Genomic DNA, 15,988 nt, shown 5'->3' on the forward strand with positions numbered 1-15,988 from the left:
TGTGGGCCTGAGGCACTGGCGGGCGGGGCCTGTCGTGAAGCCCTGGTAATTCCTCTCCATGGGGTTACTTAACACCAGGATAGCAGAGAACCTCTCCCTCAGGCTAACCAACGATCCTTCCCTGGGCTAGGCTAGCAGTCTGACCAGATCAGGAGCCCTAGCCTCCTGATCACGGATCACTCTCAGTGATCGGGGCAGTGTGATAGGAGGGGGCGTGATCTGCGGGGTGGTGGATTGCAGAGAACCCAGTGGAGGTGCAGTGGAGACTGGGGCCACTGCGGGAGAGGGGCAATAGAGAAGGCGGAATGCTGTGAGTTTAAGAGGCCGAAAGCCCAGACAGGGCGGAGAGGGCACAGCTTAGGAGCTGGGGGCGGAGCTTTGAGTGGGCGGGACCTGGCGGCGACGAGGTCCTCCAGGGGAGGGGATATGTGGGTCAGAGGTCTGCAAAAGCTGGGGGCGGGAGTGGGGTCATCGGGGAGCCGTACCTGGGGGCCACGAGGTCCTGCAGGGGCGGGGCGTGTGGGGGGTAGGAGGTGAGCGGGGCGGCGGGGGCGGGGTCTTGTGTGGGCAGGGCCACAGGGGAGCGGGACCTGGGGGCGACGTCTGTGGGGTCTGTGTATCAGAGGCTGCCTTGCGGGGGGGGGTCTTTCGGTGGGGGGGTGTCATCAGGGAAGCGGGACCTGGGAGCGACAAGGTCCTCCAGGGGTGGGGGGGTTCTGTGGGTCAGAGGTCTACGGGGCGACGGGGGCGGGGTCACCGGGGGGCGGGACCTAAGGGCCACGAGGCCCTCGAGGGGCGGGGCCTGTACGTAGGAGGTCCGCTTGGAGCCGGGGCAGAGTCTTATGGAGGCGGAGTCACCGGGGGGCGGGACCTGGGGGAGGACCACGAGGTCCTCAGGGACCGGGGTCTGTGGTTAGGAGGGCTGCATGGCAGCGGGGCCGGGGTCTCCAGGGGCTGGGGGCGGGTCTTCGGGGTCTGCTGCAGGGAGCAGTGGTTTGCGTGGCAGTGGCCTCTGAGGGCGGGCCTAGTGGAAACCGCCCCGCCCCGCCGGGGGCAAACTTTTCCGCGGGCCGCGGGGGCGGGCAGGTGCGGTCACGTGGCGGCCGGGGCGGGCCGGGCGGACCCCGCCCCTACGCCCGGAGTCCCGCAGGCTGCGGAGCGGCGGAGGCGCCTGGCGGGAGCGGGCAGCGGAGCGGCGTGGCGCAATGCCCACCAACTTCACCGTGGTGCCGGTGGAGGCGCGCGCCGACGGCGGCGGGGAGGAGGCGGTCGAGCGCACGGAGGCACCGGGTCCTCCCGAGAGCGCCGAGCCCGACGGCCCCAGCCCGGGTGAGCGCAGCCGCACCTGCCGCCGGACAAAGACGGAGGCCGGGCCCTCTCGCCGCTGTGGGCCGCCGGCGGCATGAGGCGGGCGGTGGGAGGGAGGGCAGGCGGGGACGCTCTGGTCAAGAGTGGTGACCCGGCTGGACAGGGCCCCACTGGGGGCTTGGGCTGCTGCCCCTGCACGCTGTGTTCCTCTAGGGTCCTCTGCCTTGCTCCCCGTACCCCCTTATCTGCAGAGCTCCACGTCCCAAATGTGTCTCTGGGGCGCGGGCTCCCCGCCCCTCTGCATGGCTGGCCCGCCGACACACAGGGGCGCCGGAAGAGGCTTCTGTCTGTCTCGCTCCTCTGGCCGGACGCACTGGGGTGGGAGGGGAGGAGGTGCAGAGCTGCGGGAGGTACCTCTTTAAACGGCAAGACCCAGGTTCTTCGGTGGCACGTGGTGGTGGGCGGGGTGCAGACCCCTGGAAGGTGAGCTCACTGTGTGGCTTTTCCCTTTGGCTTGCCCTCGTTCTCTCGCGCCAGGCCGGCCCAGGACTGCAGTCAGATAAGCTCGGGCTGGGATCCCAGATCCGCCTCCACTGACCTTGGACTAGCATAGCTCCCCTGGGGTCACAGAGGAAGGACAGCAAGCAGTCCAGGGGGGCTCGGGAGGGGGCTGTCTTCTCAGAGCAGCGGCCAAGACTCCTGCTTCCCAGAGCCCTCCTTGCTGGCTCTTTGTTCCTGGGATCTGAGTTCTCTGGCACTTTCACTTTCTGTGGGGTGGGGATGGGCCTGGGATCTCCATCTCAGCTCCAATATCCAGCCTCTGGCTTCTGCTGGCAGGGCAACTCAACTTGAGCCAGCTGCCTCATCTTTGGGTCTCAGCTCTCCTCCAGACATCCTGAGGTTGCTGAGAAGGTGAGAGGATCAGGACAGCCCCACAGTGCAGTTGGCCCTTCATTTGCCTAGCAGAGGGTCTCACAGGTAGACCCCAGATTCCCGGCTCTGGGGCATGGAAGGAAACAGACTGTGGCCAGCCAAGGGACAGGTCTTGCCACTGTCTTTGGGACCTTTGTTTCCCACTTTCCCAGGCAGGAAAGGTGCTTCCTCTGGGCACACTTCTGGGACCCTGCAGACACAGGGTAGAACGCTGGCCCAAGTGACCTAAAATAGACGTGCTATGGGCCTGTACCCCTCCGTCAGTGTCCCTTCTCACTGGTGAGGGGTGTCCAGTCTTCCTGTGCACAGAGTATTTGGTGTGTCTCTTAATGGTCAGGGCTGCTGCCTGGCTGGAACCATAAAACCAGGTGAAAGGTGGATGCAGAACCTGTGGGCCTGGCCTCATACTTGTCACCATTCATTGGAGGGTGGACTTGCTCTGGTGTGTTCTCTCTGGGTGGGTGATGTCTCAGTGTCCCTCTGGATGCACTCAGGGTTCCCAACAGGAGCCTCCCTGGCCCTTCCTGGATGCTCAGTGGTCTCAGGCAGACATGTTTATGTCTCTAGATCCCAAGTGTGGTTTGCATTTCAGCCAGAGGTCATTTTCTTGTTCCTTCTACTGTTAGAGTCCTCGAGCTGTACTAATGTCAAAACTGAAGACGAGGCTTCTTAGGAGGGCAAGGGTGCATCCCACCCAGCATTCCTCCACTCTGTTCTTCTGACGGCTCTGTGGCGATCTTGCTCTCCCCCCTGCACTCAGACTAGCAGGAGGGCCAGTGTGGACTTCATGCACATTTTTTTTTATTTTGATGAGACTGATGTTTGAACTCAGGGCTTCACGCTTATAAAGCAGGCACTTAGTTGCTTGAGCCACACCTCTAGGCCTAGGACACTGTGCATGCACTTTTTAAGGTCCCTTTGTGGTCTCAGCTGAACTTGTGACATAAGCTGAGCTCATACAGGACTTGTGATGGGGACTTTGACTGTGCTTGACATACTTCCTAATTCCATAGAGGTTTTTGGGAACTGCAGCCTCTGTGCTGTTAAGAGGGTAGCTGTGCTGTGCTCTTAGAATCTGCCTGATCGTGTCCTGGTTTATAACAGGAGCTGTCAGATCCTAGTTCTCAGAGTTGCCCATGGTCAGCGTGACCAGAGAAGGGACAGCACACGTGACTTCTTGGTGGGAAAGTCCTGCAGAAGCAGGAGGAAGGTGGAGCCCCAGCCTGCTGCCTGGGGCCTGGGCCATGTGTGTGGTCACAGTTCAGGGCAAAGCCTGCCTGATCTTGTGACCTGTGAGCTGCATTGCAGCTCTTCCCTGCCTCCATTGTGGGCCCCTGAAAGGTCCCTGGAGGCCTCAGTTTCTGGGCAGGCTTCCTGGGTCCTGGTGATGAAGTGAGCTTGGGAGACCTCCTGAGTTATGTCTAGAAAGCACCAGGTTGTTGTGGAACTGGGGCCACTCCAACTTGCAGAACAGTGGGACTCCAGGGCTAGAGCAAGGGTGCAGAGCCTGGCCAGGTCAGATCTGCCCAGCTGGCAAGGGGCCTCCTGGCCCTCTGACCCCAGGAGCTGGCAGTCCTCTTGGACCTCCCACAGCTTCTGTTCCAGGGAGGTGGATGGTAAGAGGGAGGACAGCAGGGCTTTCCCAGGGCCAGATGCAAGCTGAATCCTAACCTTGACCTGTCCCTGTCATTGACCCAGGTGGGGCCTGTGCTGGCTCTGTGGAGTCAGGAATATGGTGGCCCTGTCACCCAATTGGTGTGTGTCTGTTTATGACACCTCCCCTCCTCCATCACCCTAAATGAGTGAAGGTTGATTGGTCAGAGGAGGGGTGGACACAGGAAGTGGGCCACCCCATTTTACTTCCACAATTCCCCATATTGGAGATTGAACCCAGGGCCTTGTATTTGAACTACATCCCCAACCCTTTTGTTTTTATTTCGTTTTCAAGATAGGATCTTGCTATCTTTACCTGGGCTGGCCTCAAACTCAAGATTCTTCTGCTCCCCTCCCAAGTAGCTGGGATTATAGCCACGTGCCACGCCCAGCTGCTTTTTTTAGCTCCTGGTTCACACCCATTTGTGGGCCTCTGGGACCTCCACTCCCACAGGGCTGTGTGTTCTGGAAGGACCTGGGGTCCCGTCCCAAGACAGGCACCACACCTCTCAGCACATGTGCAAGACAGAACATTCATCCTGAGTTTCATTTATTGTGAAAGTCTTCTAGAATTGGGAAGAACACTCCCATTCCATGGGAGTGCTTTCAGAGTAGGAATGGAGAGGGCCTCCTTGGGCTGGAATACTTCTTTTTTGGCTTCAGAGAGGGGCCAGGGACCTACCTCTCCTGAAATGTAGTCTGCTCAGTCTCTCCCTCCACAGGAATGGGTGCATCTGGAGGCCTCAGGATGCTGTGGGAGACCCCAGCTAGGGGGTCCAAGGACCCCATCTGCCCTCAGTCCTCACACAGGTTTACTGCTTAGGCTGCTTGTTTCCCACCCCATTGTCCTCTGGTCAGCACTAGCATCGCAGGCTGAGTTCTTCCTGGTCTGGCTGTTGGTCCCCTTTAGGATTCCTTTCCTGTGATTCATGCCCTGTAGCTGATTTCATGTTGGGCACCTAAGGGCTTCTTGCCCCATCCCCTGACATCCTGACCGAGGCAATCCTGGGTCACCTTTGTCCTGCTGAGTGTTGGGTGCAGGCTGGGCAGCGGGCAGTGCTCTGTGCTGCCCTCAGGGCTGCAGCTGTCAGGACAGTGACTTAACACCCTTGCCCAGCTGACCTTGAGGTCACTATTGGGATGTAGGAAACAGTACAGTTAGAAAGTAAACTGAGCATGAGGCTTCCAGGTTCTGTCCTGCTGAGCAAGGATAGGAAGGACAGGGTTGCAGGAAGGGATGTATCACTAACCCCAAAGATGATCTGAGCCAGGACAAGTGGGCATGGAAGGTAGTGGGTGTCGTTTACAAGTTGCACTGTTTAATGTGTGTGAGTCCAGGGTAGGTTACAAAACATAAAATGTTCTGTGAAACAAATTCCAAACCAGAGGAAGACCTGGGTGTGTTGCTCAGTGGTAGGTTGCTTGCCTAGGGGCCCTGGGTTTGAGTCCCAGCATCATAGAGCAAAACAAAACAACTAAAGGAAACAAGAGTACACACTGAGCAGGTGGCTGCTGGGAACCCCAGCTGGGCAGGCCATGTCCACCTCCTCCTCCTCCCTGACTGTCTCCAGGTGACAGGCCCTTCCTACAGTGGTCAGGTGTGTTAATGTCCTGTCATCTTACTCATCCTGTGTGCATGTGTGTGAGCACACATGTGTGCACCATGTGCGTACACAAATGAATACTTCATGGTGATAGAGGGTGGTCTCTCCCCAGCAGAGGGTCACATGGTGTTGGCAGTTGAGCATGCCCTTTCATGATGGTCAGGCTGTCCTTCTGGTGTGGCCTTGAAGGGGGTGGCAAGGCCTCTCTGTGTCCTGGGTCCAAATCTTTCCCAGCTGTAGTCCTCTGGTCAGTGTGAGGAGCTTCCTCTTATGGAATGGTTCCTGAGCCTCCTGACTGTGTGCAGTGTTGGGTGGGCGTCTGAGCTGTGAGCAGGTGGGGGATGGTCGCTGCTCAGGGAGGGTGGTGCAGAGGATGGCCATTGTGATGGAAAAGCCCTCTGAGGGTCTTACATAGTTAGCCATGCTCCTCGTGTTCAGGCAGGCCTGAGCCAGCTGGGCACTGGTTGCCATAGCCGTGGATGGTCTAGGAAGCTGATCTGCCAAGCTGATCCCTCATGGGCCTGGGAGCAGCTGTGAACAGACAGATGGTTTTCCTTCTCATCCTGAAGACAACAAGGTGGGAGTGAGCCCCTGCAGGACTTGGGGAGCAGGACTTGTTGTGCAACACTCCCCGGTAGTGACAGGGATAAGCAGGTGGGCCTCCCAGGAAGGCAGCCTCCCAGACCCAGATGAGTGCCACAGCTTAAGGGTGAGTCAGAACCTGCCACCGGGGACACTGAGGTGGCCAAGGGGAATAACGTGCGGAAGGCAACCTGGAGCTCACTAGGTGGAGCCCAGGAGCTCATGTGTGCATACCATGGGGTGCCTGGGATGTTGTCCAGCAGGGTAGGGGCTCAACTGTGCTCTGGTGGGAGGATACTTCATTTAGCTGGAAGGGGCCGTATGTGGGAGGCATCACCAGGCTGTGGAGCAGCTGCTGTGCTGCTGTCCTTAGCATAGCCCCATCTCTGTGCCTGGCATGGTCCCCTGGAATTGCCTGCTCTCTCCAGGGAATTGCTGGTGGATCACCAGACATGCATGCATGTTTGCACACATGCATCTGCACAAACATGCCCATGTCCTCTGAGCCTCAAGGGAGCCCCCTTTTCACCCTTGCCCTGGACCTGGGAAGGAACTGGGAATCACATGGCTCTGTTCCTCCCTCTGTGGGGGGCACTGCTGGATTTCGGGGTGGTTTTCCTTCAGGTAGGTGACCGTAGATACCCCCTGCTTAGAGTTGCATGGCTTCTAGTACCTCTCCTGTGGTCAGGAAGGGCATCACCCCAGATAGAGGGCAAGGGGCTTTGCCCAGGGCACAGGGCCGGTCACACAGAGGCCTGTGAGCAGCACCTGGTTTCAGAGGGGTCTTTGCTGTAGCCCAGTAAATGTCTCTGAGGCAGAGTCTCTGAGGGCCAGTTGGGAGCAGTTCCCCTCTCTCCCTGTCTGGCAGTGAGCAAAGTAGCGAAGCTGCCCTTGCCTCTGCTCGTTGGACACAAGGCTGCGGTCATGAGCAGACCCCTAGTCCTGAATAGGGGATTCTAGGCAGGCCCAGCCTCCTCTGTAAGGGGATGGTGACTTTGGGCCAGGGCTTCCATAGCCACTTGTCTTGAGGTGGCATCATGGACAGTTTGCTCTTGTTTGCCAGATAGCTGGGTGCAGTGTGGGGTGGTGGTCTGAGCCAGGTGACCCCCTCCTCCCCCAGCAGTGAAGGGCATTTGTCCAGCTGTCTGGGCCACCTGGCTCCTTCCTGTTACCCTCCACTGGAGTATGGGCATTATGCTCTGCCTTTGCAAGCCTGAGCCCTGAGGACGAAGTGTGATGCTCAGCGTTAAGTATTAACCACAGCTCTGGTGGCCAGGCACTCTGACTAGGTGGCTTAGTGGCCGGGTGGAGCTCTTGGTCATCTAGTAGTGACAGCTGTGCTCAGGGCAGGAGTTGGTGGGTGGCAGGGGGAGTGAGTCCCACTGGGGCCTTGGGAAGGAAGTCTCCTCCCCCTGGGGTAGAGGGGCCTGGGAGTGGACAGATAATTTGTACAGTGGGAGTGGGCACCCACCAGGGATGGGCTCTAGGAGCAGAGCACAAAGTGTTAACATCTTATGCAAAGGTGGGGATGGGCTGTCTTTGAAAAGCAGGGTCTGGGCTGTCCAGATAAGACTTCTACTTCAGCACAGCAAGCCCCGTGGTGAGACTGGCTGGCATGTCTGTGTGTGTCCATGTGTGTATCTATGGCTGCCGGGAGTACTGGTGAGCAGGCAGGAATCCCTGTGTCTGGGGTGGTCAGCAGTCTAGGCCAGGGGTTCCTGTGTCCGGGACTTGGGGGTGGTAAGCAGCCTGGTTCAGGGGTGCTGAACAGGTGGTCCTTTGACTGGAGGAGACTACAGGACCTCGTCGCTGCCAAGGAAGGGCCTGTGCTGCTGGTGCTGGTGTCTTACATGGATCTCTGTGGGCTCGAAGCAAACCTCGGTACCGGTCAGCAGGTCCCTGGCAGACCTTGGCTATTTCCTCCTCTTCTTTGGGTGTTTTCGTTTTAAGGAAACCATTGGGTTGGAGCTGTGGGGGGGGGGGGTGGGCTGGCAGTGTCATTTCCTGTGTTGTGGTGTTCTTGGTCAGGACCCCACAGCCCCTTGTGTGACTCAGCCCTGTGGGGTCTGGGAAGGAGAGAAGGCAGTTACCCCTGGCCTGTGTTTACATAGAGTTAGAGTCACTTTCGCTTCCCTGCTGGGTAGAGCTGCTCTGAGCTCACAATGCTGAGCCTCGCCTCAGAGGCTCGGTCACGTTGACCCATGCACATACCCTGTGTGCTTGGGCAGCATGCCCATAGTGTCCTGGGGATGTCCTCATGTGGGGGCCCCCAGGAGAGCTTGGGGGAAGCCATCCTTGGTTCCATGGTTGCCTGAGCCAGTCTGTCAGAATGTCTTTCCAGCTCAGGGTGATGTGTTTCTGTGGATGTCAAAGTGACTCTCCAGCATATCTCTGTGCCTCAGTTTCCCTCCCCAAGAGCTGGCCTGTCACAAATGTGGCCACAACCTCTCATCTCTTGGCTCCATCTGTGGGTTTGTGGCGCCGTCTGGTCGGGCTGGACTCTCCAGGAGGCTGAGGGAGCGCCTGACGGTCACTGGGGAGGATTGAGTGCACAGGAAATCAGAGGAGGGGAAGAGCCAGGCTGTTCTTGAGTTTCCCTTTCCATTTAATGGAGGGTCTTGACCACAGCCCAGACAGCCTGTAACAGGAGCCGCCCCTGGAGGGCCCAGCTGGTGCCGGAATGGCGGTGCTGGTAGCAGGCAGGGGCCCCACCCTCCACCTGCATGCCCTAGCCTTGTCTCCAGCCTCGGGCACCTCTGCATTTAAGGACCAGCCTGCTGCCCCTTCCGTCTGCCCCTCCACAGCTGTGATGCTTCTTTGTCTCTAAGGAGGAGAGGCTGACCCAGGACCAGCACCAGCTGCGTGACCTGGGTTGTCAGGGAGTGACTGAGGTCATGGGAGGCCACCTTCATCCAATAGATGGAAAGTCCCAGAACCACTTGTTCAGCTTGTGGCCTTGTAGGTGCCCAGTGTCCTGGGGCTTTGTGCAGGTGTGTGTGCTGCTGTGTAGGCTAATCATGGCGTGTTTGGGAGTATATATATGTGCACACGTGTGTACATGAGTACGTACATGGACGTGTGCATGTATCTGTAAATATGTATGCATGGGTATGTGTTACTGTTGTGGGTCATGAGTGATCATGTGTGCCTTCAGTGTGCCTGAGAACATGTATGAGCACATAACACATGCAAGAACTCATGTAAGCGTGTACATGCATGTGTGTGCACGTTTGTGAGCCTGTGTTTGCATGTGAGGTGCATGTCTGATGTGGTGCAGTGCCTGACCGTACCTTGCCAGGACTTTTTCTGTGCTGCCTGCAATCTTTACAGAATAATCTCGTGAGATGTGGGGTCTGATGTGGTAATAGTGTCTTCACTGTAGCTTCTGGGACTTTCCATCCTCTCTATACCTCCTTGCAGAGGGGCCTCATGGACAGCAAGCTGCGTATCTCCTGGGCTTCCCTGAATTTTGGGCTGGTATGAGTGTCAGCTAGATAAGAGGTGTCTGCCTAGACTGTCCCCAAGGACCTTTGCGTCAGTGTAAGAAAGGCCCATGGCCCTGGGGTCCATGTCAGGGCCAGTCCTCCCACATGTAGGCAGTGGAGCATCCCTTCAGCATCTGGAAGCCTGTCCTGACTCCTCCGGCCCCCAGATCTTTCCAGTGTTTCTCAAAGGAATCTTTGCCCCTCTGAATCTCTGTACTGCCAGGTTGGGGTGGGTAGAAGAGATGGACCTGTGCAGGTAGCACCGACCTGAGGCGGAGGCCCAGCTCTCCTGGGCCTCAGCCTCACTCATGTGCCTGGTCTGCCATGCCTGAATCTGCCCATGCTCTTGTGGAGGGGATCAGGGTTGCCTGCCGCCCCAGGGAACCTATTCCCAGAGGCTCAGATGTCACTTGGTGTGCTTTGTGAATCAGGGCAAATGTGCCTCCCTTCCACCTTGGAGCCCCATCCGCATGCCTGAGACAGTGCCACCAGGGTATCGGTGAAGTGTGAAGGGTGGTATTTTGTTGGAGGAAAGCCAGGGTTGGGGGAGGGTGTGAGTGCAAAGGAAACCATCTAATCTGCCAACTTTTGAGATTCTGGCAGCACAGTGACTGTGCCTGGGGCCTCTGGGCTCATTTCCTCCTCTGTGAGCCTGGGCAGTATATTAGTGAGGCCTGGAAGGTGCTGGGGAGGGGCTGAGGGCCAGGTGAGAAGGGTGGGACCCTGCCCTGCGTCACTGGCACAACTCTCAGGACAGTCTTTCATTCTCCTGGAAACCCGAGGCAGGAAGGCCTGGGTTGGCCCTGCCCACGTGCACTTATTCTGGAGAAGAACGCTGAATGGAAAATGCCACAGATGCAGAGTGACCTCTTGGGCTGGGAGAGGTTGTGGGTGGTTCTTGATTCTCAGTATTTCTTTTGTTTTCTCCTCAGAATGTATTGCACTGCTTCAGCCGGAAACTTGACGTTGAGAGCCCAAGAGTACTCAGTTCAGGCTCTCAGTTTTATAGGCCCCCATGTGTGTGCCGTTGGCTGAATGCAAAGCCTGTGTCCCCATGTGTGTACCGTTGGCTTAGATTTGCCAGATTTATGGGTTTTCTAGTGCATGACGCTTCACGGAGTCAGGGCAAAGCACAAAGGGTCATTCCCTGACTTTCGGTCATTTGGCCCTTCCAGGACTTTCAGGTTCCTGGAACCCACAGACACTTCATCTTGGCACTTAACCACTTCACAGCCACCAGGAAAGAGTGTTGGGGATGCTCCTCGTCTGGCTGGTTAGTAGATTGTCCTCAGTAGGCCACGTGTGGCTCCTTGATGTCACCAGGTGGGATGCCAGTCTGGACCTCATCAGCTAAGCTGTTTGTCCATCCAGGTCTTAAGCAGTTTTGTGTACAGTCAGGGCCCTTCTGTCACCCAGGTCTCGCCAGTACTGCTGAATTGGGTGGACTTCCCATCCACACTTGCTGGCAGGAAGGGGAGGAGGCTGCTGGACACTGTGGCCAGTGTTCCTGCCAGCTTGCTCAGTTGACTTTGTGACTGTGAGTCTCAGAAATCACTTTCTATTCCTCTGGAGCAATTCTGAGAGAATGGCAGTGACACCCCAGAGCTGAGTGTCAGGAGGAAGGATGGGGTGTGTCCTGGCTGTGGTCAGGGGAAGAGGTCCTATTTGGAGGCGCACTGCCGAACCTGGCAGCCAGAGAAGGGCTTCTGGGCCTGCTTGGTTGGGCCCAGCTTCTCCTTGCTGAGACACTGTTCTGCTAGGAGCAGTTCCATGCCTGATGGCCAGGCGTGGAGATCTGACCAGGAGTCCCAGAGCAGAGCCCTGGGCTGTGGCTCCCAGACTGTGGGCACAACAGTGGGTCTGGACTGCTGCTTGGCTGTACCCTTGAACCCCAGCTGAGTCCCACCCATACTCGCCACTTGTCAGGTGGAGTGGCTGTTCCTTCCCTGCCAGGAGGGCCTGTGACATGTCTGGTTGATGTACACACCTCTCTCGGGACAGGGTGTGTGTCCTTACAGCCCCTTGTGCCCTGAGATCTGGCCACTGAAGGAGGCTGCTGCCTACAGGAGGGTCCTTTGCCTTTTGTGGCTGGTACACTGACAGGAGGAGAAAGCTGTATCTGTCTCTCCCAGAGGCTCCCAAAGGATACATGAGATGGTAGATGAAGGCTGCCGGCCTCTGGGGCTGGGGGTCTTGACAGGAAGTAGTGAGGGGGAGTTTCTGGGTGTAGGTGTCTCCAAGCCTTGGTAAGTACAGGTGTTCCTTGAAACTTAGTAAATGTGTGTTCCTACAAGTGAAGTCACATCCAGACAGCCTTAGCATGGTGGCTGTGCTGGGCGATGGTGCCTGTGAGGGTCTTGGTGAGGCTGCTGGTGGTGACTGGGTGCTTTGAAACGCACCAGACTTCAGCTGGATGTGAGTGCAGTGGGGACAGCCACAGCTGGTAGGGGTGTGTGAGTGGCTGTCACCTTGCTAACTTTGCATCCTTTTCAAGATAAGCCGACAAGGTGGAAAATCAAAGCAGGGTTGCCTTGGGTCAGTTCTCCAGCTAAACATATTCTTGTGGCCTTTGTGGCAGAGGAGCACAGTGTCGGTCAGGGCCTTGCACCATGGCCACCATGTTCTTCCTGAAGCATTTGGTTCATTCATAGGACTTCAGGGCTTTGCAGGCCCAGGGCTGTGGTCCGGGCTGGGCCCACTGACCAGACACCATTGGTTTTCTGAGAGGACCTGGTATGGTGCTTTTTGTTCCTGGGGAGAACCGCACCTCTGAGGTCAGAAGGACCAGTGTGCCGTATCCACAAAGCTGCCCAACTCTTCACACTAGAGGACCTGGTGATGGTTGTCGAGGCCCCTCGTGCCACCTACAGGTGTCCATGAGGCACTGACCATCCAGGGTGGCAAGAAGGCATTGCAGCAGGCAGCTCCTGTCTACTGTCTAATATCCCAACGCTGTCAGGATATTAGAGTGACCTGTGTGGGAGCTGCTGCCTCCCAATGCAATCGGGGAGAAACCTGCAGAGCCTGCCCTGACCTCAGGCAGCAGGCTGTGAGGCCATGCCTGGAAGGTCATGAGTCAGGAGCCTTGTAGTGGCACCTCATTGCCCACTGCTGCTGCTGCCCAGGCTGTGTGAGGTTCCCTGTTTCCCCTAATCCCTCTAGGATCCCTCAGATGTGTAGCTCTCAGGTTTCTCTAGACTCCTTGGCTGTGACAGGTTCTGACTTCCCTAGTTTTTAATAACTTTCCCAGGGAGGGAGCAGAGGCAGGGGTGGGGACAGTGTACTGGAGAAGCCCCATGGTGATCACCTGATGTTTCTTCCACCCATGTTCTGGGGAGGAAGGACCCGAAGGATGGCATGTGTGGCATGTGACATTGTATCGTGTCACACAGTGTCCCTGGGATGCAGCACTGCAAACAACGCCCCATCACCATTTGGAGGTATCTGCAGGCAGCTGTACCACTGGATTGCTCACGGTCAATCCCTACCCAGCATCCCCTTTGCTTATTTTTCAACAAGCAGCGCAAGGCTATGGATATCTTTACCCTGCACTGTAATGGGTCCCCACCCTGGTTCCTGCTCAGATCAGCTGTCTCTGGGATATTCCTTTGCTTTTGGGGCATGGGTGGAGGTGGTGGATCTCCACTGATGCAACCTTGACTGCCAGTGCCCTGAAGCTGTACTTGGCCAGTTGAGGGAATCTGGAGCTGCTTGTGACTCCTGATGCCCTGAGACCATTAAATATACATTTTAAAGGCTGTAAGAAGACCAGTGCAGGAACGACTGTTCAGTGGCACAAGTAGAGTGCTACTGCTGTGATATTAGGCACTGCCAGCAGCTTCTTCCCACACCCCTAGCTGGCATCTGTTGGTTTTGGATTCTGAGGACTGGTTCTGCAGGATCAACTCTGCTGTAACTTTATGGCCAAGCCCACCACCCCAGGCCCGCTCCTCCCTCCCCCCAGGCCACCGATCAGGATGGTTGGACTGACATGCCTTCCTGAGGATCCCATAAGCAGCCCCACCCTCTATTCCAGAGGAAGCCCCCTTATTGGTGCCTTTGGTCCTTCCTTCCTCCCTCCTCCCTTTCATGAGTCTTGTGTGTCTGGGGGCTCAGCAGCTATGGAAGCTCTGGGAGGGGTGGGGCCAGGTGGCCTCCACCCTCTTGTCCTTTGCATGAGGGGTGCTTCAGGGCAGAGAGCAGTGTGTGCCCATACCTTACTTGTTTCATCATAGGTTTTATTGGCTGGAGGTCCTTGTTTTAATACCATGTTTGTCACATTTCTCAGTGATAAAACCAGCTAGCACAGACAGTCACGGTGTAAGGCAGAGAGCAGAGAAGGACAGGCTTTGAACACCCCCACCCCAGACTGACCCCTGTACACATTTCCCTGTGTCATCACCGGCCTTGCAGAGCTGAGCAAATGATGCCTCCCCATGTGCCTTTCTGGGTTGAGAACAATCCTGTGTCTGGTGACTGTCTTAGTTTCCCTGCATTTCGGCTTTGGAGGGTCCCGGGCTCAACCTGGGTGATGAGGTACAAATAAGTCTTCCTGTTACATGCAGTGAAGGCCAGGTCATTGCTCAGTGGTATAAAATGACAGGTTTCCGAAGGCATTTCTGTAGAAGCTGCAAGTTGAACAGGTCCATTCCTTATATGTGGAGGTGTGTTAGAAATGGATCTGTCTTCTGGGGGTGTAAGGGGTGGTTTTGGTGGAGGGTTAGCATTAATGGTTAATGTTGTGACCCATTGGCCATGCTGTGATTAAACAACTGACCTGCCGCTGGGCCTGAGCACACAACACAGGCACCCAGAGCTGGGAGGACTGTCCGCCTGGCTTCTGTTTTCCAGCCGGCGGTGGTGGCTGTGTTTCAGTGCTTGGCAGAGGACACCTGATCTGGGCTGCCAGGCTGTCCCTTGTCACACTATTCTTCTGCTTCATTTGGCTGGCAGAGGCTGCCCTGTCACAGTGCCCAGCACTCTGGGGGCTGCCTGATGGGCAGTGGCACCCCTTAGGAACACATCTCGTGAGAACACTGTGGTGGCCCACCCAGCCCCCTTCCCAGCAGCTGCACAACCAGCCTGTCCTCCGCCCGGCATTGTACTTGGATGTTTCCAGTCGTCATGAATGTGCAACCTGATGGGGACAGAGATGCCACCGCAGGTGAGCAGTTTTGCCTTAGAACTCAGTAGATCTCAGTCAGAGCACAACAGCCATTCAGGGTGACCCAGGGTCCTGGCTGGTCATGCCTGGTGATGTGTGTGGAGTCGTGGGGGTCTTGTTCCTTGTGTGAGTGGCTGCCCCCTCTGAAGTCAAAGCTTCTCTGCATAAGGATTAGATAGGCTTGGAAGCAGGCCTGGTGATTCCTGAACGTGTTCGTGTGTGTTTAACTCAAGTGTCTTGTGCAAACTTTAAATGTCTATGTTCTTTCAAGAAACATTAACTCAAACTTGAGTATATTTAGATTTAAAAGTAGTTAGGAGAGAGCTTAAAACTTTCATACCTCTAGGTAATGAAGAAAATAGGTTGTGGCATTTTCATTTTATGGAAATGCAGGTGAATCCCACAGCTGGAAGCATTTGATTTTTTTAATTAAGCGTTCTTGGCTCCAGGAGAATCCAGCAGGGATGTCCTTTCAGGTGCCGGTAGGCTGAGCACCGGACCGTGGGCATTTTCCTGTCTGCTCAGTTCAGGACTGGCTCCAGCTTGTTTTAACCCCATGGAGACGTCCTCCATGGGAACTTTCTTTCTGTCCAGGCTCCTAAGCATCGACAGTGACTTAGTGACTCCTCTTGAAAGAGGGAGGCTGTGTTCTCTTTGAAGGATTGGAGCTGAGAATCATGGTTTAGAACTGAGGGCAAGAGAAGGTGGTTGGTTGTAAACTTGGGTTCAGCACAGTTCCCAAATTGGAGGAATTTGCCAAAATTCTGATGCTGAGTTTTGCTGTTCTTGTGTGTGTGTTTCCCAGTTTTCTGCACTTGGGTTATGTTGATAAGCAGGAAGATGAAAAGCCATAGGTATGGTAGCCACTTAGATCCATGCGACCTCTCTGGTGTGTGGTGCTTTCAGTGTAGGATTAAGAGTGCACCACCCTATCCCCGCCCCTCCAGCCCAACTTTATTTGTACTGTGTTTACTCAGTGCTTTTTTCCAGGCTCGTCCTGTACTGTAATTTTTTTTTTTTTTTTTGCCATACTGGGGTTTGAACTCAGGGCCTCTCTGCCACTTGAACCACACCCCCAGCCCTCTATACAGTAGACACATGCCCAGATAGTCTAGAAGGAAGCTTGGGGGTCTGCTCAGTGCTTCGGGCTTTGTTTCTTTGACGTCCTCTTGTCACACTGTGTGTCAGAAAGGTGAAGGCTGCATCCTAAGTCTTAGTCTTAGTGACCATAGCTCTGTGCACACTTCTACCTCTGCAGC

The 15,988-nt window shown here is 56.2% G+C and overlaps 1 protein-coding gene across 8 annotated transcripts in view; it reads left to right on the forward strand.

Annotated features, from left to right (window-relative positions):
* Slc12a7 (solute carrier family 12 member 7) overlaps positions 1-15,988 on the forward strand; it is an 89,843-nt gene that overhangs the window by 33,386 nt on the left and 40,469 nt on the right. Inside the window, exon 1 of one of the 8 annotated variants that reach the window (XM_020187553.2) lies at positions 1,127-1,329. The exons of 4 other annotated variants lie outside the window; for them this stretch is intronic. In XM_020187553.2, the coding sequence (XP_020043142.2) occupies positions 1,206-1,329 (124 nt within the window). In that variant the 5' untranslated portion in view covers positions 1,127-1,205. Of the gene's footprint in view, positions 1-1,126; positions 1,330-14,322; positions 14,730-15,988 lie in introns of those variants that run through there. 3 more of the 8 variants (XM_020187552.2, XM_074077774.1, XM_074077778.1) reach the window with 3 other exon arrangements.

Source organism: Castor canadensis, chromosome 6, assembly GCF_047511655.1.
Source record: "Castor canadensis chromosome 6, mCasCan1.hap1v2, whole genome shotgun sequence".
NCBI lineage: Eukaryota > Metazoa > Chordata > Mammalia > Rodentia > Castoridae > Castor > Castor canadensis.